Below are 24,353 nucleotides of genomic sequence, written 5' to 3' on the forward strand. Positions count from 1 at the left end.
AGCTAACGCTCAGCCCAGTCCAAGCTCTTCTCTGTCCTGGTACCCTAATGATGGAACCAGCTTCCCCCTGAAGCTAGGACAGACAGCAGAGTCCCTGCCCATCTTCCCGAAAACACCTTAAACCCTAGCTCTTCGGAGTATCTTAAATAATCCCCTTCTTCACCTCGAAGATAAATTGTCCTGAACCAACACTTGCACTTGACCCCCTTGTGCTTCTAGTTCCGACCGTGCAGTAATATCTAACAAGTAATCTAACAACTCCACAACAACTAGCTTATAAACAAGTGTAAAGGAAAGAATAAGAATATGTACACTCTGAGAAGTGTTACCACTGGGGGGGATATGTGGTTGTTGGGGGATTAGTGCTTCTGAAGGCATGGTTGAAACCATGTGGGCCTTACTTCTCATCTTCAGATTGGTCAGGCTTTTTTTTTGTTGAACATAAAAGTGTAAAAACAACAGGAAATGAGCTCCAAGTGATTTTAATTTAAGAAATCTGTTCCAAAGTATTCCCATGCATAATAGAGACACGTGATCATATGCTAATGTAAGCTAGCTTTGAAATTATTATGTTTTAGTCAAACATCATATCTGTTTGGGCTTCTTACAGTCAATTTAGAGTCTACAAATTATTTGAAATTATAAACTGGGTGGTTCGAGCCCTGAATGCTGATTGGCTGACAGCCATGGTATATCAGACTGTATACCACAGATATTTTTACTGCTCTAATTACGTTGGTATCCAGTTTATAATAGCAATAAGGCACCTTGGGGGGTTGTGGTATATGGCCAATATACCATGTCTAAGGGCTGTATCCATATACCATGTCTAAGGGCTGTACATCATATCCTAGCCATATACAGTGCATTCGGAAAGTATTCAGACCCCTTCACCTTTTCAAATTTTGTAATGTTAAAGGCTTATTGTAAAATGGATTAAATACATGTTTGTCCTCATCAATCTACACACAATACCCTATAATGACAAAGCGAAAACAGGTTTTTAGAAATTTGTGCACATTTATTCAGAATCAAAAACAGAAATACCTTATTTACACAAGTATTCAGACCCTTTGCTATGAGACTCGAAATTGAGCTCAGGTGCATCCTGTTTCCATTGACCATCCTTGAGATGTTCCTACAACTTGATTGGAGTCCACCTGTGGTAAATTCAATTGTGATTGGACCTGAGAGCAAAAACCAAGCCATGGGGTCGAAGGAATTGTCCGTAGAGTCCCGAGATAGGATTGTGGGCTCTCCTTGTCTCGAGGCACAGATTTGCGGAAGGGTACCCAAAAATGTCTGTAGCATTGAAGGTCTGTAAGAACACAGTGGCCTCCATCATTCTTAAATGGAAGAAGTTTGGAACCACCAAGACTCTTCCTAGAGGAAACTGAGCAATCTGGGGAGAAGGGCCTTGGTCATGGCCTTGGCCAAGAACCCGATGGTCACTCTGACAGAGCTCCAGAGTTCCTCTGTGGAGATGGGAAAACCTTCCAGAAGGACAACCATCTCTGCAGCACTCCACCAATCAGGCCTTTATGGTATAGTGGGAAGCCACTCCTCAGTAAAAGGCACACGACAGCCCGCTTGGAGTTTTCCAAAAAGGCACCTAAAGGACTTTCAGACCACGAGAAACAAGATTTTCTGGTCTGATGAAACCAAGATTGAACTCTTTGGCCTGAAGGCCAAGTGTCACCTTCCAAGGTTCACCTTCCAACAAGACAACGACCCTAAGCACACAGACAAGACAATGCAGGGGTGGCTTTGGGACAAGCCTCTGAATGTCCTTGAATGGCCCAGCCAGAGCCCGGACTTGAATCTGATCGAACATCTCTGGAGAGACCTGAAAACAGCTGTGCAGCGACGCTCCCCATCCAACCTGACATAGCTTGAGATGATCTGCAGAGAAGAATGAGAGAAACTGCCCAAATACAGGTGTGACAAACTTGTAGGATCATACCCAAGAGAACCCGAGGCTGTAATCCCTGCCAAAGGTGCTTCAACAAAGTACTGAGTAAAGGGTCTGAATCCTTATGTAAATGTGATATTTCCATTTTCTATTTTGAATAAATTTGCTAAAATGTATAAAAAACAGTTTTTAGTTTGTCATTATGAAGTACTGTGTGTAGATTGACACAGATTGACCCCCCCCCCCCCCCCCCCATCATCCACTCAAGAAAAAAATCGGCCCACGGCTGAATCTAGTAGATGATCCCTGCTCTAGGAGCTATTGTTAGCTAGATGTCTAATGCTAACATTAGCTAGCTGGCTAACGTTAGCTAGGCTAGGGGTTAGGAGTTAGGTTAAAGGGTTAAGGTTAGGGGAAGGGTTAGCTAAAAGGGTTAAGGTTAGGGTTAAGATTAGGTTTAAGGGTTAGGTGAAGGGTTAGCTAACATGCTAAGTAGTTGCAAATTATCTAAAAAGTAGTAAGTAGTTGAAAAGTTGATAGTTAGCTAAAATGCTAAAGTTGTTCATGATGAGATTCAAACTCACAACCAAACTCACAAAACGTGTTAGATTTATATTTTCATTTGCTTGAAAGTTGTTTTAACTTCAAGAATTGTTCTTGTTTATTTCTGTTGCCATTTTTAAGGCAAATCTATTTTCTCTCAAAGGGAGGAGAGTTTGAGTTTTATTTAAAAATACTCTCTTTATGATAGTGATCTATTATATATTTTATATTCATCTGACAGATTTGATAAAAGTACATCGGAAGTTGCTATTGGCCAATCCAATCAGATTATCAGGATTAATCTGTTATGTGTTTGCTCTTACAAAAGTAGAACGGAGCACTCCTAAAGAAGACAATGCCACCCACCAAAAGGACACTCCTGAAGTGATAACGCATGGACCATGAACTGCTGGTCTGAAGATTGTCAACAGTGACTATAGTGCTGGCCATCCAGTTTTGAACACTTCTGTCTAAAGCAGAATCGGATGTGTTCAAGAGAGGATTGTGTAGGGCAGCCCCCAAAGTGACTCTTCTTATTGACTGTATACAAGAATTTCCTCTGTGTTGTCTTAGAAATTGTAGGTCTGATATCTGATGTACAGTAATACTATTGGCCAACAACTCAGATTTGGAATGCAAACAACCCAGATGCTTATAAAAGGGTCCTTGGTTGTCTCTTTCTCGTACGTTCTTGACCTGCACTGGTGAGATACCTACACTCTTTCTTTCTCTCTCCAATGAGATATGGGCCATGGCCATTTCTTTCTCTCTCTGACCATGTTTCAAATAATGCCTTGTAATGCTTGTTAATGCTTTGTAACTGTAGCGCATGCCTTTAAATGTTACCATTCAATTTACAAAGTAATGAAATACACTTGTATTTAGAATTCCATTCTCAGGCATTTCTTCATTGCCTATTACTGTGACTCAACTATAGTGTTCTTGCATATATTACTATTTAATTCAGTTAATAGGATTTACATAACACCACAATTAAAAAGCCAAGTCAATAAGAGTATGAATAACATAACCCCTGATTCAATTACATCTTAAACATTGCTCAGAAGGGGGAAAAAAAGTAAATCCAAAGACAATAAAATAAGTCAGATATATTGCCTTAAAAATCCCTCTACAATGGTTCAGTATTGTGGAAAATAAACTCTTGCTTCAAGTAAGTGCATCATTTTTCAAAGTGCTTAAGGATGTGGTCTTATATAAAACAGCATGAACGTTGTAGGCTGGATGGAAGAGCTTCTACTAACTAAACCGTTTTGAGGTAATGGACCCAGAAGAACCAGTCAAATACATTTCCCTCTTCACCTAAAATATTAAACCGATTCTAGCCTTTGTGCCAGTCGGTTTCCTCTTCAGCAAACACCTTGTTGACCACAAAAATAGTCTGCACTCAGAAAAAGCACTTGGGATACAAAGACTTTACAGAGAAGGCAGATTTCAGTATTCATAATTACATCATTTCCCAATTATATCTCATTTGCATTACCCTTGAAGCACTTTAATGGCACTTTTCACAAGGAAATATTCCCCTTTGGACTCATTCCCAGAGAAACCGAGACACTCAACAACACCTGCTCAAGCAGGGAAAGTATGTTTTTTTTAGAGGACTTGAGAGCTAGCTACCGTGTTGACTCCATCATGGTTGCAAGGAACCTCGAGTTGAAGCCAATGAAGCTTTGAACGCTAGACCATGTGCTCGGAGAGCGTCTGCATTGCTCTAGAAATTCACCTTTACACTTATTGTTGACCCTCCTTTGTGTTTTCAAAGGAACGTGTTAGTAGAAAATAGATTGTCATGAAGAAAAAGCACCGTCACATTAAATGGCAGTAGCACAACACACTTCACCACCAGTCTTTGGCTGAGTTCCCAATACTCAAACTTCCTCAACACCTTTCCCTCATTACCACTGACAGATGAAAGGACTGGATAGGGTTTCCCTTCACATTGCTCTCACATGTCATGTCCAGACAGACCAGTGGTGGTACAACCACATCAGTGATTTATTGGGAGGAAAGGATATGATGAAATTAAGCTATTGAGAGACACCATCCCTCTCCCTCATTTCTCTGGGGCCTTCCCCAAGTCATAGATGGCTTTATTCTCCAGGATCTCCACTTTCTCCCCTGCAGGAATCAGTGTGTTGGCCACCATGGCCCTGGTCACTGATTGGATGGGGATGGACATTGCCGTGGGAAACATGGAGGAAATAGGGCCCAGGACCTTCCTGAAAAACCACTCAGTAGGCCGGCTCTCCTGCCTGTCAACCATCAGCACCCTGGGAGGAAAAAAAAAAAAGAGGAAGAATTCAGTTGTGAGTTGTTACGATTTAAATAAGTTACTGCAATAAACACAGAATCAAAACATCTCAGTGTATTTATGCAATGAAACGCAACACTGATCACTGGAGAAATGTGTATATTGCTAATCGTGACATGGGTGTGAGATATTTACCTATGGTCACTATTTGTTTTGCCATGACTGATAAGGTAATGAACAAGTGAGTCATTGCTCCATAGGAACATTTTTTTGTTTGTTGTTTTAACACATGACCAATGCAAACAAGACTTACGCAGGGCGATAGACAGAGAACCTCTCAAAGCCCAACGGTTCAATGTCTGCCTCCACTTGTCCCTGGAGAGGCAAACATTTGCATTTATGAGGCCTTCATTATGAAAGGCTATAATTGAGGTGTCTTTACTCTGGTGAACATATTACCTTCACTTTGAGATAGAGAAAACCACTGGTTTTGTCAGCCCCTTTAGAAGACTCTAGGTTGAAGTGTGAGCAGCCACCTGCCTTGGCGAGCTCTGCTGACTTCAGGACATAGTCATGGTCAACACGGATGAATCCATCCTACAATGACAGAAAGATAAGAGAAAATGTGTACATATTAATCTGCCTTTGACCACGACATGATCCAAGCAGGTTGTGTCTGGTGGGTCATCTCAGCAAGCCATGACACCCACCATCTCATATCGTTCTAAAATCATTCATGTAGATAGAAACATAAGATAAGAATTTCTGCATCATTATTTTGATCTCTGAGAAATTAAGCTGATTGATTGCACCCGAATTGGCCATTTGAATTTATGGGATTCATATATTAGTCAATAAATATAGTATCTCACAATGAGTAAGACATGAGGAACCTAAAGAAATAGTCAAAAGCCACCAGCGGACCCCCCACACCAATCCCAACCCAACAACGACTATAAAGTATCAGTTCTGTAAGTCTGAGAAGTAGTATTGAGTTGCGGCTCTGAGTATTGTTTCTTCATTCTATGTAATGTATTCTCAGTGAATTTTAGTGGTGATTTTCTTTCCCTGTTCTGAGAAATTTGTAATTGAAATTGTTAGATTTATGTCCCATCCTACATCCTGATATTACCAGGTTCTGACCACTGGATGGTGCTGTTCCTGCTATTAGGTGATTAATAGTTCACCCCCCCCCCCCCCTTCAATGTTAAAGGGATAGTTTACCCAAATTACAAAATTGGATTTTGGTTTCCATACCCCAGGGCTTCTTAAACTAGGCCTTCGGAACCCCAAGGTATTGCACGTTTTGGTTTTTGCCCTGGCACTACACAGCTGATTCAAATAATCAACTATCATCTTTGATCATTTTAAATCAGCTGTTTAGTGTTAGGGCAAAAACCAAAACGTACACCCCTTGGGGTCCCGAGGACAGGAAACACTGCCTTACCCTGTAAGCTTTTTATGGAGTAGGTAATGACATAAAAATTTGGGTGAACTGTCCCTTTAACATTGAGGGGGGGGGGGGGGGGGCATCACCAAATTCACAGGGAATACACTGTATAGGATGAAGAAACATTAAACATACTACTTGTCAGACACAGAGAACTGATACTAAACTCAGCAAAAAAGAAACGCCCTCTCACTGTCAACTGCGTTTATTTTCAGCAAACTTAACATGTGTAAATATCTGTATGAACGTAACAAGATTCAACAACTGAGACAAACTGAACAAGTTCCACAGACATGTGACTAACATAAATTAAATAATGTGTCCCTGAACACGGGGGGGGGGGGGGGGGGGGTCAAAATCAGAAGTAATAGTTAGTATCTGGTGTGGCCACCAGCTGCATTAAGTACTGCAGTGCATCTCCTCCTCATGGACTGCACCAGATTTGCTGTGAGATGTTACCCCACTCTTCCACAAAGGCACCTGCAAGTTCCTGGACATTTCTGGTGGGGAATGGCCCTAGCCCTCACCCTCCAATCCAACAGGTCCCAGATGTGCTCAATGGGATTGAGATCCGGGCTCTTCGCTGTCCATAGCAGAACACTGACATTCCTGTCTTGCAGGAAATCACACACAGAACGAGCAGAAAGGCGGGTGGCATTGTCACGCTGGAGGGTCATGTCAGGACTAGCCTGCAGGAAGAGTACCACATGAGGGAGGAGAATGTCTTCCTGTAACGCACAGCATTGAGATTGCCTGCAATGACAACAAGCTCAGTCCGATGATGCTGTGACACACCGCCCCAGACCATGACGGACCCTCCACCTCCAAATCGATCCCGCTCCAGACTCCAGGCCTCGGTGTAACGCTCATTCCTTCGACGATAAACGTGAATCCGACCATCACCCCTGATGAGACAAAACCGCGACTCGTCAGTGAAGAGCACTTTTTGCCAGTCCTGTCTGGTCCAGCGACAGTGGGTTTGTGTCCATAGGCAACGTTGTTACCGGTGATGTCTGGTGAGGACCTGCCTTACAACAGGCCTAGAAGCCCTCAGTCCAGCCTCTCTCAGCCTATTGCGAACAGTCTGAGCACTGATAGAGGGATTGTGCGTTCCTGGAGTAACTCTGGCAGCTGTTGTTGCCATGCTGTACCTGTCCCGCAGGTGTGATGTTTGGATGTACCAATCCTGTGCAGGTGTTGTTACACATGGTCTGCCACTGCGAGGACAATCAGCTGTCCATCCTGTCTCTCTGTAGCGCTGTCTTAGGCGTCTCACAGTGCGGACATTGCGATTTATTGCCCTGGCCACATCTGCAGTCCTCATGCCTCCATGCAGATGATCAGGGACACTGGGCATCTTTCTTTTGGTGTTTTTCAGAGTCAGTAGGTAGCCCTCTTTAGGGTCCTAAGTTTTCATAACTGTGACCTTAATTGCCTACCGTCTGTAAGCTGTTAGTGTCTTAACGACCGGTCCACAGGTACATGTTCAATGAGCCATGAACAATTAATGAACAAGCATGGGAAACAGTGTTTAAACCCTTTACAATGAAGATCTGTGAACCTATTTGGATTTTTTATTTTTTTTTATCTTTGAAAGATGGGGTCTTTTGAAAGAGGGACGTTTCTATACTTGTCGTTGGGATGGGATTGGCGTGGGGTGTCCGTGTGTAGCTTTTGACCATTGGATAAATCATTGTCAGAAAAAAAAGTTTGGTCCAAATCGGATGTTAGGTACTATATTTATTGAATATTATACAGTGCCTTGCGAAAGTATTCGCCCCCCTTGAACTTTGCGACCTTTTGCCACATTTCAGGCTTCAAACATAAAGATATAAAACTGTATTTTTTTGTGAAGAAACAACAACAAGTGGGACACAATCATGAAGTGGAACGACATTTATTGGATATTTCAAACTTTTTTAACAAATCAAAAACTGATAAATTGGGCGTGCAAAATTATTCAGCCCCTTTACTTTCAGTGCAGCAAACTCTCTCCAGAAGTTCAGTGAGGATCTCTGAATGATCCAATGTTGACCTAAATGACTAATGATGATAAATACAATCCACCTGTGTGTATTCAAGTCTCTGTATAAATGCACCTGCACTGTGATAGTCTCAGAGGTCCGTTAAAAGCGCAGAGAGCATCCTGAAGAACAAGGAACACACCAGGCAGGTCCGAGATACTGTTGTGAAGAAGTTTAAAGCCGGATTTGGATACAAAAAGATTTCCCAAGCTTTAAACATCCCAAGGAGCACTGTGCAAGCGATAATATTGAAATGGAAGGAGTATCAGACCACTGCAAATCTACCAAGACCTGGCCGTCCCTCTAAACTTTCAGCTCATACAAGGAGAAGACTGATCAGAGATGCAGCCAAGAGGCCCATGATCACTCTGGATGAACTGCAGATATCTACAGCTGAGGTGGGAGACTCTGTCCATAGGACAACAATCAGTCGTATATTGCACAAATCTGGCCTTTATGGAAGAGTGGCAAGAAGAAAGCCATTTCTTAAAGATATCCATAAAAAGTGTTGTTTAAAGTTTGCCACAAGCCACCTGGGAGACACACCAAACATGTGGAATAAGGTGCTCTTGTCAGATGAAACCAAAATTGAACTTTTTGGCAACAATGCAAAACGTTATGTTTGGCGTAAAAGCAACACAGCTCATCACCCTGAACACACCATCCCCACTGTCAAACATGGTGGTGGCAGCATCATGGTTTGGGCCTGCTTTTCTTCAGCAGGGACAGGGAAGATGGTTAAAATTGATGGGAAGATGGATGGAGCCAAATACAGGACCATTCTGGAAGAAAACCTGATGGAGTCTGCAAAAGACCTGAGACTGGGACAGAGATTTGTCTTCCAACAAGACAATGATCCAAAACATAAAGCAAAATCTACAATGGAATGGTTCAAAAATAAACATATCCAGGTGTTAGAATGGCCAAGTCAAAGTCCAGACCTGAATCCAATCGAGAATCTGTGGAAAGAACTGAAAACTGCTGCTCACAAATGCTCTCCATCCAACCTCACTGAGCTCGAGCTGTTTTGCAAGGAGGAATGGGAAAAAATTTCAGTCTCTCGATGTGCAAAACTGATAGAGACATACCCCAAGCGACTTACAGCTGTAATCGCAGCAAAAGGTGGCGCTTCAAAGTATTAACTTAAGGGGGCTGAATAATTTTGCACGCCCAATTTTTTAGTTTTTGATTTGTTAAAAAAGTTTGAAATATCCAATAAATGTCGTTCCACTTCATGATTGTGTCCCACTTGTTGTTGATTCTTCACAAAAAAATAGTTTTATCTTTACGTTTGAAGCCTGAAATGTGGCAAAAGGTCGCAAAGTTCAAGGGAGCTGTATGATTCCTAGAAATTAAAATGGCCAATTTGGATGCAATAAATTATATTTCAATAAAATAACGTTGCTAATCGAATGCTCATCTCGTCTTTTTCTCAAAACAAAAATAATTTCAGAAAAATCTAACATGGCGGGTGTCGACATCCTCTTTCTTTTCTAGTGACCCTCATGGTACATGTTCAGCTCTGTATAGTTGTTAGGAATTCCCTATCATATTCATATGAGTACTCATCCAGATACAGTATACACAGGGATCTCTATATAATCAGTGACCGTGAACTCACAGCCCCTGCTTTGGCTTTGGTCGTTCCCAGGCAGCAGTAGCCAACATCATGCCCTTGGAATACTGCAGCATAGTCATCCAGTTTCTCAAAGTCCACCACCTCCTGCACCTGAAAGAGGACAGAGAACAATACGAGGCCAATCTTTAGAATGGAATAAATGGGATGTAGGCTTCTTGTTGTCTTTGTTGTAGTCTGCACACATTTAATGGTATCGAATGTACTTTATTCAAAGCTCATGGTAGGGTGTACGGTGACGCGGCAAACATCGGACGCTATATGAGAACTTGTGAAAATGATTTGAAAACATAAAATGTGGCAGTTGTTTCCCATGTCTAAAGATCCCAATACTGTAGGTTATGATATTTACGAGATATGAGCCCATACGTAAAGCAAGTGCCATGCAAAGAACGTTCAAGTCTGTGGGACAGACCTTTTTGTGAAACCCGCGAAATCAGTGTGTTCTTACTTGCTCTTTGTGATGGGTATTCCTCAACCTATCAGAGTAAGATCGATGTGACATTGTATTGCCGATAAGTATGGGAAAGTCCTGAGGGTGTTTCACGGTCATGGGACGTCTTTTGACTGAAATATAACGTTTTTCCTTCGCTTCTGTCGTCAGTTGTTTTCAAAGACACTAAAAAAATATATAGCAGGCTGCAGTTCACAAAGTAAAGCTTCACAGCTACGTTTTGATGTATGGGTTGTCAGGGATTGGTCCTAGCAGCGCACTCCGTCTCTTCTGTGCCTAGGCTAATTATTTACTGCAGTATATCCTCCCATCACCAGAGCAACTCATTAACACAAAAACTAACATTACAATGTAACCCAACTCAATGGTAGGCGTACCTTAACTTACTTCTATCTTATTTAACCAGTAGCCTTCTGTGTTATAGCTCAGACTTAGTGAGAAGTGTGCATCTATGCTAGGCTGTGTGTATCTGTGTTAGACTGTGCTTGATGTGGTGTGTGTGTGTTGTGTGATTGTATGGGGATGCTGAGAAGTGTGTCTGCGTTAGGCCGTGGGTGTCTTACAAGTATTTCATTTAAAAATAAAGTAGTATTGTAATTTCATAAATTGTTAATATCTTAGTTTTTCATAAAGCATTAATATTTGTAAATGATATGACCACCTTACCTTCAATTATTGGGCTTAAATTACTGTCATTATGTACAGCACTTTAATTGAGGAATTTGTACTTTTATTTTAAAAATCTCTGTTCTACATCAGCCCTAGCCCTTGATCATGACTCTCAGTTCCATTACATTAGATACAAGTGTCATTGGAGGAAGGCATCTCCTTTAGGGGGGAGTTTTGTTAAGAGCTGCAACGCTTGGCCTGCATATTAACATGAATTGCTTGTGGTACAGTTTTGGAAGCATAAGGACCTTATCTTTCATATCTGTGAGAAATTATACAAAAATAAATAAAAAAGTTCAATTGATACACACCTTTATAGGGTTAAGGTTCCCACACAGCCATATTTTCACGTTACAGCGCCTGTTTACGGAAAACAGTGCTAATTAGCCATCTGCGTCCCTGATCCCGTGTGTAAACGGAAGACAGACGACACAAACGTGTTGTCACTGACAAATACTGTCGGCTGCAACTGTGTTAAAACTGTACAGTAGGTGTGTATTTAGCATTTGTGAAATTATTTTGATGTGATATGAAAGTAGAGGGATTTATATTTTTAGAACTGTACCGCAACTGAGAATCGATTCACGTTTAGATGGAGTTTTGGGCTGTTTTGGTTTCCAGAGCCAATTCGTCCTTTAAACAGAACACATAAGGTCCTCGGACTAAGGAGTAACATCTTAAAAAACGTGCTAAATATAAAAACAGGTGATTTGGTGCCATTATTGACTAGTAATGAACATTGATTGACCTTTCCCGTTAACTTGAAAATTAGATATCTCAGCAATGGTAAATCCTTTCCTCATGAAATAAAGTGTTCTGTATTCCGGACAAGCTTCTCTGTGACATAGAATACAAAGTATAACACCAGAACCAAAGCTATTTTTTTCCCTTAACACCCTACTCATAGGTGTGTTACTTTGCCAAATAGAGCAGAGCCCGGTGTCCCAAAAGCATCTAAATGCTAAATTCATCTTAGAACCAAAGGATCCTATGGTTCTAACGATGAACTTACCCTTAAGATGCTTTTGGGAAACCAGCCCTGCTTGAAAAGGCAACAATACATTGACAATAAGACAAGTCGCACACCTACCAGGTTCTCAAACGCTTTGTCTTCAAATGTGAGCTGCCGCCTTCCGATGAGAGTGATCTTCGAGAAAAGCTTCCTCTCCACAATCTCTTTCAGTAACTCCTTGCCTGTCTCGCCAGAGGCACCCAGGATAAAACAACTTTTATTCTTCTGTCTGAAGTCCTCGGCCAGTGTTTTCAGGTCGTGTGTCATCCTGAAGGACAAAACAAGACAGTGCTTCACCACAGAGGAGAGACCTAATGGTTTGATCGCTATATTAGACAGAAGCAGCATGATACAGCAGTTTTATTCCAACACAGGTGTGTGTCACGCCCTACAACTGTCAACGCCCTACAACGAACTAGCAAGCCAAATAAGGCAATTAAGCTTTTTTATTTAAACTTTATTTAACTAGGCAAGTCAGTTAAAACAAATTCTTACTTACAATGACGGCCTAGGAACAACTTTCTTGCAAGCCTCCCTCAAAGGCAATCAAACAGCATTACAACTAACAGACCAGTAGGCTACTAGCTAGTACCAGTAGCTTGTACCAGTAGCTACTACCAGTAGCTAGATACTGTTTAGTAGTACATGCTAGAATTCCCAAACCTGATCGCAGACTGACATGGTAAATTGTCACCAATCTGTCGGTGTAAATTAGTTCGAGTAGCTAGCTAACGTTAGCTAGTTAGCATCTGCCTCTCACCTGGTGTATATCGTCTGTTCGCAGTTTTCTAGATGTTGTAAAACAGCTGCAATGACAGCGAGCAGAACAGCGAAGAAGCCAAGAGCTTTACCCCAACTGATTTCCAGTAGTTTCATAACAGATCAGCGAGGTAGCTAAACAAATGGATGTGCCCATGGAAACACACATCCGGTTTCTGCAGTCATTTGCGATAGGCATGCGCAGTAGAACATTAAATTACCTATCGAGGATTTTCAATCGATAAACCCTGCCTGATACACTGTCAAACATATTATGTGAAGACAATACATTCAGAAAAATGTTTTGAATAGTTATTGTTTTATTGAAACACAAATACATCTATTCAATAAGAAGCCTGGCTTTGACAGGTTTATTTGATGGCTGTTAAGTTTTTAAAAAAAAAGTAATTATCATCATTGTCATCGCATGATTACTTTGCACGTATCAATAGGCTAGACAGAGGTCAGTAAAGTTACAGGCATTGAAACACAGTCACAGTGGCTACTTGTCAGGAAGTACCAAAGAGCATTTGGTAACACTATATTTCCGTCAGTCTTTGTCATAATGTGGTCAGTGTCTTTAATTGTCCAAGTAAATGTACAAAATGTACATTCAGAAATGAAATAAAAAGTCATCTGTAGTTTCTTTATCTTTGTACATGCATTGTCTTATATCCATTCATCTGTTAGACCAACTGTTCAGACTCCTCCTGGTCACAAGAGAACATGTGTCATTGAGGACCAAGCCACTGTTGGTAAGTTTCATGGCAGACCAACCAAGTCATTTTAATTTCACCCTTCTATGGAGCCACAGACACACAAGCAAACCACTCATTGTTTTGTCATGAAGCTAAATGTGTTGGTGACTATTTTGGTTTAATTTGCAATTTTGTCAATTGCAGCTTTGGTTGAATTTGTCATTTGTATAATAGTTTTGGTAACATACAGTGGGGCAAAAAACGTATTTCACCAGCCACCAATTGTGCAAGTTCTCCCACTTAAAAAGATGAGAGAGGCCTGTAATTTTCATCATAGGTACACTTCAACTATGACAGACAAAATGAGAGAATAAAAATCCAGAAAATCACATTGTAGGATTGTTTATGAATTTATTTGCAAATTATGGTGGAAAATAAGTATTTGATCACCTACAAACAAGCAAGATTTCTGGCTCTCACAGACCTGTAACTTCTTTAAGAGGCTCCTCTGTCCTCCACTCGTTACCTGTATTAATGGCACCTGTTTGAACTTGTTATCAGTATAAAAGACACCTGTCCACAACCTCAAACAGTCCCACTCCAAACTCCACTATGGCCAAGACCAAAGAGCTGTCAAAGGACACCAGAAACTAAATTGTAGACCTGCACCAGGCTGGGAAGACTGAATCTGCAATAGGTAAGCAGCTTGGTTTTAAGAAATCAACTGTGGGAGCAATTATTAGGAAATCGAAGACATACAAGACCACTGATAATCTCCCTCGATCTGGGGCTCCACGCAAGATCTCACCCCGTGGGGTCAAAATGATCACAAGAACGGTGAGCAAAAATTCCAGAACCACACGGGGGGACCTAGTGAATGACCTGCAGAGAGCTGGGACCAAAGTAGCAAAGCCTACCATCAGTAACACACTACGCCACCAGGGACTCAAATCCTGCAGTGCCAGACGTATCCCCCTGCTTAAGCCAGTACATGTCCAGGCCCGTCTGAAGTTTGCTAGAGAGCATTTGGATGATCCAGAAGAAGATTGGGAGAATGTCATATGGTCAGATGAAACCAAAATATAACTTTTTGGTAAAAACTCAACTTGTCGTGTTTGGAGGACAAGGAATGCTGAGTTGCCTCCAAAGAACATCATACCTACTGTGAAGCACGGGGGTGGAAACATCATGCTTTTGGGCTGTTTTTCTGCAAAGGGACCAGGACGACTGATCCGTGTAAAGGAAAGAATGAATGGTGCCATGTATCGTGAGATTTTGAGTGAAAACCTCCTTCCATCAGCAAGGGCATTGAAGATGAAACGTGGCTGGGTCTTTCAGCATGACAATGATCCCAAACACACCGCCCGGGCAACGAAGGAGTGGCTTCAAAAGAAGCATTTCAAGGTCCTGGAGTGGCCTAGCCAGTCTCCAGATCTCAACCCCATAGAAAATCTTTGGAGGGAGTTGAAAGTCTGTGTTGCCCAGCAACAGCCCCAAAACATCACTGCTCTAGAGGAGATCTGCATGGAGGAATGGGCCAAAATACCAGCAACAGTGTGTGAAAACCTTGTGAAGACTTACAGAAAACGTTTGACCTCTGTCATTGCCAACAAAGGGTATATAACAAAGTATTGAGATAAACTTTTGTATTGACCAAATACTTATTTTCCACCATAATTTGCAAATTAATTCATTAAAAATCCTACAATGTGATTTTCTGGATATTTTTTTCTCATTTTGTCTGTCATAGTAGAAGTAGAAGTGTACCTATGATGAAAATTACAGGCCTCTCTCATCTTTTTAAGTGGGAGAACTTGTACAATTGGTGGCTGACTAAATACTTTTTTGCCCCACTGTAGCTTTCACACTATATTGACTTCAATGATAAATCAGAGTGGCCTGTACTGATTAAAGGATGAAACAGAAGAAAACAAATGTAGTCACATAAACCATTGCCACACACACACACACGTGTACATGCGCACACACACACAAACACAAACAGAATGGTTTTTCAACCTTTAATCAAGTTTGTTTGATTAATATAAAATACAATGCTATTTGTCTCATGCGCCGATACAACAAGTGTAGTAGACCTTACCGTGAAATGCTTACTTACAAGACCTTAACCAACAATGCAGTTTTAAGAAAATAAGAGTTATGAAAATATTTACTAAATCAAATAAAGTAAAAACAAACACACAAAATAGCACAATTGGTTAGGAGCCCATAATACGGCAGCCATGCCTTCCGGCTCAATTCCATTTTCATTCCTTTCATCCATTTCCCATGGAGTAAAATTTCAACAAAAAAAGACACAATTATTAAATGGTTATTTATTTATTAATCATATGCCTATCTTACCTTACATTATCATACTACTACAACTACTACAAAATATATATCTTTCTATATTTTCAACACATCAGGCACGGTCCATTCAGTCTTTCCACACCCAAGCCTTTCCCCTCTGCTCCTGCTCACTCTCTGATGTCTTGGATCAGTCTGCCCAGTGTCTCTCTCACTCCCACACTATAAAAGTTAACCCTGCGCTCCACCTCCCATGTGCCAGTCGGCCAGGCAGAGTTGGTCCAGCTCAGGCAAGTGCTGTTTGTGGCAGAGGATCATGGGCTTTGTTTCTGAGCTCGTACCTCCAGTACTTCTTGGCTCCCAGAAACTCGGGCTGTCTGCCTGCACAAGCTGGGGTGGAGTAAACTGTAAAGAAAGTAATGAAAAAGTACATTGGAAATAAAAATGTATTGATTTGAAAAGAAAACCAGTGTAGATAGTATGGTAGGTAGTGGTACTTACTGTGTGAGAAGTGTACCGAGGAAGATATTGATGTTCCTCTGTCATTCATGGTACAGACGGGTTAATTTACAAATAAAAATTACTGCAATTTCATCCTTTACGCTTCTAGTCATGAAACCTATGCAGCCTACTCAATCACTTTTTATAGCTACTGTTTACCAGCCTCCTGGGCCGTATACAGCGTTCATCACCGAGTTCCCTGAATTCCTATCGAACTTTGTAGTCATTTTGGTGACTCAATATTCACATGGAAATGTCCACAGACCCACTCCAAAAGGCTTTCGGGGCCATCATCGACTTAGTGGGTTTTGTCCAACATGTCTCCGGACCTACTCATTGCCACAGTCATAACCTGAATTTAGTTTTGTCCAGTGGAATAAATATTGTGGATCTAAATGTTTTTCCTCATAATCCTGGACTATCAGACCACCATCTTATTATGTTTGCAATCACACCAAATAATCTGCTCAGACTCCAACCAAGGATCATCAAAAGCCGTGCTATAAATTCTCGGACAACCCAACATTCCTAGATGCCCTTCAAGACTCCCTCCACCTACCCAAGGACATCGAAGTACAAAAACATTGGTTAACTACCTTACTGAGGATTTAAATGCAACCTTGCGTAATACCCTAGATGCAGTCGCACCCCTAAAACAAAAAACATTTGTCACAAAGATGTAGCTCTCTGGTATACACTCCACCAAACTTGAAGTCTTCTGACTAGCTTGCAAAGACAGTACTGTGCAATATCGAAGAGCCCTCACTGCTGCTCGATCATCCTATTTTTCAAACCTAATTGAGGAAAATAAGAACAATCCAAAATAAATGTTTTATACGGTCGCAAAACTAACTAAAAATAATAATTCCCCAAGAAAGGATGGCTTTCACTTTAGCAGTTATAAATTCATTAACTTCTTCGACGAAAAGATGATGATCATTAAAAAGCTAATTATAAATATTAAGGAATAGTCATGGCCTCTAAACCTTCAAGCTGCATACTGGACCCTATTCCAACTAAACTACTGAAAGAGCTACTTCCTGTACTTGGCCTTCCTATGTTGAACATAATAAATGGCTCCCTATCCACCAAACTCACAAAAAATGTCAGTAATTAACAGAAATGACAAATAATGTATATAAAACGCTTCAATGTGGTTTTAGACCCCATCATAGCACTGAGACTGCACCTGTGAAGGTGGTAAATTACCTTTTAATGGTGTTAGACCAAGGCTCTGTATCTGTCCTCGTGCTCTTAGACCTTATTGTGGCTTTTGACACCATTGATCACCACATTCTTTTGGAGAGATTTGAAACCCGAATTGGTCTATACGGATAAGTTCTTGCCTGATTTAGATCTGATCTGTCGGAAAGATATCAGTTTGTCTCTATGGACAGTTTGTCCTCTGATAAATCAATTGTAAGTTTCGGTATGCCTCAAGGTTCTGTTTTAGGACCACGATTGTTTTCACTATATATTCTACCTCTTGGTAATGTCATTCTGAAACACAATGTCAACTTTCACTGCTATGCGGACGACACACAGCTGTACATTTCAATGAAACATGGTGAAGCCCCAAAATTTCCAACCCTTTTAAACTTGGAGAAAACAAAGATGCTAGTTCTAGGTCCCAATAAAAAAAGAATTCTGCAGTTGGATCTGACAATTAATCTTGACAGTCGTCTCAAATAAAACCGAGAAGGACCTTGGCGTTACTCTGGACCCTCACTGCTTCTTGACGCACTGCTCGCTTAACCCGTGCAGGCAGCCTCACCAATGTGTTAGAGGAAACACTGTACTGCTGGTGACCAAAGTCAGAGTGCAGAATGCATGCACCTGGCCCGCCACAAGGAGACGCTAGAGTGCAATGGGACAAGGACATCCTTGCCAGCCAAACCCGGATGATGCTGGGCCAATTGTGCACCGCCTCACTACTGTCTTGTTCGGCTGCGACACATCCTGGGATCGAATCCGGATGCGTAGTGACGCCTCAAGTGCCTTAGACCGTTGCACCACTTGGGAGGCCCACTGATCTCTCTTTTGACGAACATATCAAGAATATTCGTAACATCGCAAAAATCAAAAACTTTTTGTCCCAGAATTATGCAGAAAAGCTTATCCATGCTTTTGTCACTTCTAGAATAGACTACTGCAATACTCTACTCTCCGGCTACCCGAATAAAGCATTCAATAAACTTCAGTTAGTGCTAATCAAGGCTGCTAGAATCTTGACTAGAACCAAAACATTTGATCATATTACTGGTGTCCTGTTAAGGCTAGGGCAAATGTATTTATTTTTGACCTAGAAAGCATTAGATGGGCTTGCTCCTACCGATCTCTCCGATTTGGTCCTGTTGTACATACCTACATGTACGCTACGGTCACAAGACGCAGGCCTCCTTATTGTCCCTAGAATTTCTAAGCAAACGGTTGGAGGCAGGGCTTTCTTCTTCAGAGCTCAATGTTTATGGAATGGTCCGCCTATTCATGTGAAAGACGCAGACTCTGTCTCGACCTTTAAGTCTTTACTGAAGACTCATCTCTTCCGTAGGTCCTATGATTGAGTGTAGTCTGGCCCGGGGGTGCAAAAGTGAACAGGAAGGCACTGGAGCGACGAACCGCCCTTGCTGTCTCTACCTGGCCGACTCCCCTCTCTCCCCTGGGATTCCCTGCCTCTGACCCTATTACGGGGGAGAAGTCACTGGCTTACTAGTGCACTTCCACGCCGTCCCCATGAGGGTTGCGTCACTTGAGTGGGTTGAGTCACTGACGTGATCTTCCAGTCTGGTTTTTCTCCCCCTCGGGCTCGTGCAGGGAGGAGATGTTTGTGGGCCATACACAGCCTTGTCTCAGGGTAGTAAGTTTGTGGTCTGTTGATATACCTCTAGTGGTGTGTGGGCTGTGCTTTGGCAAAGTGGGTGGAGGTATATCCTGCCTGGTTGGGCCTGTCCGGGGGTGTCGTTGTCCTGTGTGAATTTAAGTATGCTCCCTTTAATTATCTTTCTCTCCCTTTCACCCTCCCCACCCGGAGGACGTGAGCCCCAGGACCATGCCTTACACTTTACCCAAACCGACCGCGTGCATGCGCCATCGTGCACAAATTTATTTTGCCCCCCCCCCCCCACACCAAACGTGATCACGACACGCAGGTTACAATATCAAAACAAACTCTGAACCAATTATATTAATTTGGGGACAGGTCGAAAAGCATGAAACATTTATGGCAATTTAGCTAGCTAGCTTGCAGTTGCTAGCTAATTTGTCCTATTTAGCTAGCTTGCAGTTGCTAGCTAATTTGTCCTATTTAGCTAGCTTGCTGTTGCTTGCTAATTTGTCCTGTGATATAAACGTTGAGTTGTTATTTTACCTGAAATGCACAAGGTCCTCTACTCCGACAATTAATCCTCACATAAAATGGTCAACCGAATCGTTTCTAGTCATCTCTCCTCCTTCCAGGCCTTTTTTTGGCAACGCAGACGATCGTTGGCGCGCGCGAGCAGTGTGGGTGCAATAATTGAAGAACATGTATGTCTAAATATATTTTGAAACGCGACGTGAGTGGTGTAGTCAGCATGTTAGGACTACCTGGCCTGATGACTCCTGGCTGTCCCCAGTCCACCTGGCCGTGCTGCTGCTCCAGTTTCAACTGTTCTACCTGCGGCTATCGAAACCTGACCAGTTTACCGTACGTGCTACCTAGTCCCGGACCTGCTGTTTTCAACTCTCTCTCTCTACCGCACCTGCTGTCACGACCTTTGAATGCTCGGCTATGAAAAGCCAACTGACATTTACTCCTGAGGTACTGACCTGTTGCACCCTCTACAAACACTGTAATTATTATTTGACCCTGCTGGTCATCTATGAACTTTTGAACATCTTGAAGAACAATCTGGCCTTGATGGCCATGTACTCTTATAATCTCTACCCGGCACAGACAGAAGAGGACTAGCCACCCCTCAGAGCCTGGTTCCTGTCTAGGTTTCTTTTTAGGTTCCTGCCTTTCGAAGGAGTTTTCCCTAGCCACCGTGCTTCTACATCTGCATTGTTTGCTGTTTGGGGTTTTAGGTTGGGTTTCTATACAGCACTTTGTGACATCTGCTGACGTAAAAAGAGCTATATAAATACATTTTCATAGATTTCATTTGGTGCCAGAAGCTCATTCTTGTGAACTTAGATAGCAGATTCTAGTCGCACTTGTTGTCTTGTTGATTGTTGCCACCAAAACTAAGTTGCCGCCTATCAACCAAACGTTCTAAATTCAAACATTCTACTGAAGCCTGCTCTACATTTAATTGTGATGTGGTCAGATTCAAATGTAATTGTATTCTTATGATTTACAATCACCATGGAAGTGAAACAGAATGTATGTTAACTATTTCAAATCAACACATTTGTTTGTGATGTCATCACATTACAATGAAATCATTTTCGCCCTCTAGAATGGCCATGGCAATGGATTTTAATGTATCAACTGAACATCATGTCAACTGAGCTCCATATTGAACCCACCAATAGTTTGAATTCACTCAGCAATGCACCAGAAATCCCGATATGTTATGGTATGAAAACAATTACTAATATTAAGGTATGCTGTTATAGTGTTATAAAAGTGTTGCAAAACATGAGTGTGTTAGACACTCTATATTTAAATACGGTGTGTGAAAGTACTGAAAACATGGCAATTGAGTGTGGTCACTTCCTCTGTGAGCAATATGCAACCTTTCAAGACACGCTGTTCCTTTCCTCAGACCTCCAGGAGTTTTCATGAACTCAACCCCCACTAAAACACAAAAAGCAAGTCAGTCTACTATGAATTAATCAACACCCCATGATTTCAACTCCCCTACCTCTTAAAACACAAGGCATCGACTCCACACTGGCCACAGCCATACAAAACATGAAGAGAGAAATGATCTTTGAGAGATGCCAGCAGAAAGAGACAGAACGTGACAGAAAGAGAAAGAGAGAGGTTGATAGAATAGGCCTTTAACTGGCACTCTGCTGAAATGAAATGAAAGTGAAATATCTCCTCTTTGTTCTTTAGCAGTGGGTGCTAATTGGAGCTAGCGGTGGGGTGGAGGGCTGCCGCTGGGCCCCTGTCTGTCACACCTGTTGAGACATTGTCCCCTGCATTGATCAGACAGGAAGTCGAATGAAGGAAGCAGTGGCTTACGCCACAGTGGATGTATGGCAGCAGCGTGGATCCATTTCCTTTTCAGAGACCCGCGGATGGATATTGGAACTGGAAGTGCCATTGATGGTCAATGCCAGTGGTCAGTGATTTTGACCATCGACTAGGTTGCCTAAGAGAACTTTGTGGATTATTTCCGTTGGGTAAGTCGTATGGCTAATGCATAGGTTGACATTTTGAATTTAAATCAAATAAAATGTTTTTGACTGTCAATCAACAGCGATGCCTGTAACATGTCTCAGGGGCCAAATAATTGATTGGTTCTTGAATTTATATCGCTGACAGGGTTTGATGTTAACCACGGTACTTTTTGTCCCCATCCTGCCCCACTGAAACACACACACACACACACACACACACACACACACACACACACACACACACACACACACACACACACACACACACAGCTTAGGGTTTAGGAAGAACACAGCTCCTGTGACTCCAGAGTGTGATGCTAATGATGCCAATTAATGGACCCTGACAGCACAATCTGCTGCCCATTGTCTCCCAATCAGTAGCTCTGCTGCCCACATGGGCCAAAGATGAGACTGGAGGCTTATTCTCAGGGTGTGTGTGTTCTGTGTGTTCTCTCTCTCTGTGTGTGTGTGTGTGTGTGTGTGTTCATGCCCCATGGGACAGGGATTAGCTCAATTAGAGTGAGCCTGTCAAGTCGAGATGAGGGATTTGATGGTCCACTGGTCCCTGTGGCGGTCAGTGTGTGTGTCGTGAGACGTACATCATTAGACTTGGCTGTTGCCTTTATTTGTTGCTGTCTCTCCTGATTCAGCTGGTGGTAACAATAGTCCATATGATGCCCTGTGCTTTTCTATGGCAGTGACCTTCTGGTGGGATATCCATTCATTGTCATAAATTTCAATTCTAATTCATCTCAATTTCATCACCTTTTACTGGATTTATGAATGCATGTAAGCAACACTTCTGATTGGTCGAAACAGTACCATCTTAATAGAAAGACCAGAAATGTCCTCCTTTCTTACAGGCTCAGACATCAGGCACTGCATATTGTGCCCAGAGCTAAGCAGAGTATCAATGCAGCAAGGAGGAGCTTTCCTGCCCATGGAGGCTTGAATAAGCAGCACTGAGACCTGCTTTTCCTGGCCTAGGAAACAATAGGGTCATTAAATGAGCAAACAGATTAGAGCAGGTTTCAACAGGGAGATCCAGGAAGGGTCTGGAGAAAGATGGGTCTTCTACCAGTTCCCAGCAGGTAGAGATAATACTAGGGGAAACACTGGTACATCTGGCCTGCCTGCTGCTATACAGTGTATCACTATAGGAGGATGAGGATGAGGGGTTTCTTGTCAGTCAGACCCGCTGATGTTAAATCCCCTCCTATTCTGTGTAGGACGAATGTCAAAGACAAGCTTCCCAGCCCATAGTGTAAGAGGATGCATATTGGCCCCCTGGATTGCCTATTAGATTGAGATTGGATATAGTATATTGATATCTGGTGTTTTGTTGGACCTGTGTGGCTCAGTTGGTAAGAGCATGGTTCTAGCAAATCTAATCACATTTTATTTGTCATATGCGCTGAATACAACCGTATACAGTCTACAATATACTCTACCATGAAATGTTTGCTTACGAGCCCTTCCCAACAATGCAGATTAAAAAAATAATAAAAAGAATAGTAAAGCAAGAGGAATAAAATACACAAGAATGAGGTTATATATAGCGAGTACCGGTACCAGATCAATGTGCAGAGTTACGAGGTATTTGAGGTAGATATGTACATGAAGGCAGAGTAAAGTGACAGGCATCAGGATAGATAATAGTAAGAGTCAAATAAAGAACAGAGTAGCAGCAGCATATGATGTGTGTGCTTGTGTTGTGTCAGTATGCGTGTGTGTTATATGTGTGCATATGTAGCGTATGTGAATGTGTGTGTTTTTTTATGTGTGTGAATGCATCAGTGTCGTGTGTGTGAGTGAATGTGGATATGGTGTGTTTACCCCTGCCCTCAGAAAAACCTACATTTGTGGGGGCATGGACTCTACAAGGTGTTGAAAGCATTCCACAGGGATGCTGCCCATGTTGACTCCAATGCTTCCCACAGTTGTGTCAAGTTGGCTGGATGTCCTTTTGGTGGTGGGTCATTCTTGATACATACAGGAAACTGTTAAGTGTGAAAAACACAACGGCGTTGCAGTTCTTGACACAAACCAGTGCACCTGTCACGATCGTCGTAAGAAGCGGACCAAAGCGCAGCGTGGCGTGAATGCATCATTTTAATAGATGACGAAAAACACTAAATAAACTGTACAAAAACAATAAACAAATAACGAGTGTGAAGCTATCATAAGAACTGTGCTGACACAAGTAACTAACATAGACAATCACCCACAAACAAACAGTGAAACCCAGGCTACCTAAGTATGATTCTCAATCAGAGACAACAAATGACACCTGCCTCTGATTGAGAACCATACTAGGCCGAAACATAGAAATTCCAAAATCATAGAAAAACAAACATAGACTGCCCACCCCAACTCACGCCCTGACCATACAAAATAATGACAAAAACAACAGAAATTAAGGTCAGAATGTGACAGCACCTGGCACATATTACCATCCCCTGTTCTAAGGCACTTGAATCTTTTGTCTTGCCCATTCACCCTCACACATACCCACAGTCTCTGTGCCCATACCCACAGTCTCTGTGCACAGTCTCTGAGCCCATTCCAGGACCCGGGACCAGACTGAATTAGGAACAAATACCTCAGATAGTCCGTAAAGAAAGGTATCGAAAAGAGACTCTGGGTTCCAGGTACTCTCGGCGGCCAACGTACAAAAATCAACCGCGTAGTCTGCCACAGTACGGGAGTTTTGACGTAATTCAAGAAGCTTACTGGCCGCCTTTCTTCTGGATACCAGAGAATTGAATACCTTCCTCACCTC

At 42.1% G+C, this 24,353-nt stretch overlaps 1 protein-coding gene across 1 annotated transcript; it reads right to left on the reverse strand.

Moving 5' to 3' along the window:
• Positions 1–1,000: 1,000 nt before the first annotated feature.
• On the reverse strand, positions 1,001–12,945 carry LOC139411291 (oxidoreductase HTATIP2-like). The gene is made up of 7 exons (XM_071157407.1): positions 12,733–12,945; positions 12,051–12,240; positions 9,823–9,930; positions 5,187–5,324; positions 5,041–5,102; positions 3,277–4,746; positions 1,001–1,493 (listed from the first exon to the last, which is right to left on the reverse strand). The coding sequence occupies exons 1-6, from the start codon at positions 12,846–12,848 to the stop codon at positions 4,530–4,532; spliced, it is 831 nt and encodes a 276-aa protein (XP_071013508.1). The 5' UTR covers positions 12,849–12,945; the 3' UTR covers positions 1,001–1,493; positions 3,277–4,529.
• Positions 12,946–24,353: the final 11,408 nt, after the last annotated feature.

The sequence above is a fragment of the Oncorhynchus clarkii genome, chromosome 6 (genome assembly GCF_045791955.1).
Source record: "Oncorhynchus clarkii lewisi isolate Uvic-CL-2024 chromosome 6, UVic_Ocla_1.0, whole genome shotgun sequence".
Taxonomy (NCBI): Eukaryota; Metazoa; Chordata; class Actinopteri; order Salmoniformes; family Salmonidae; genus Oncorhynchus; species Oncorhynchus clarkii.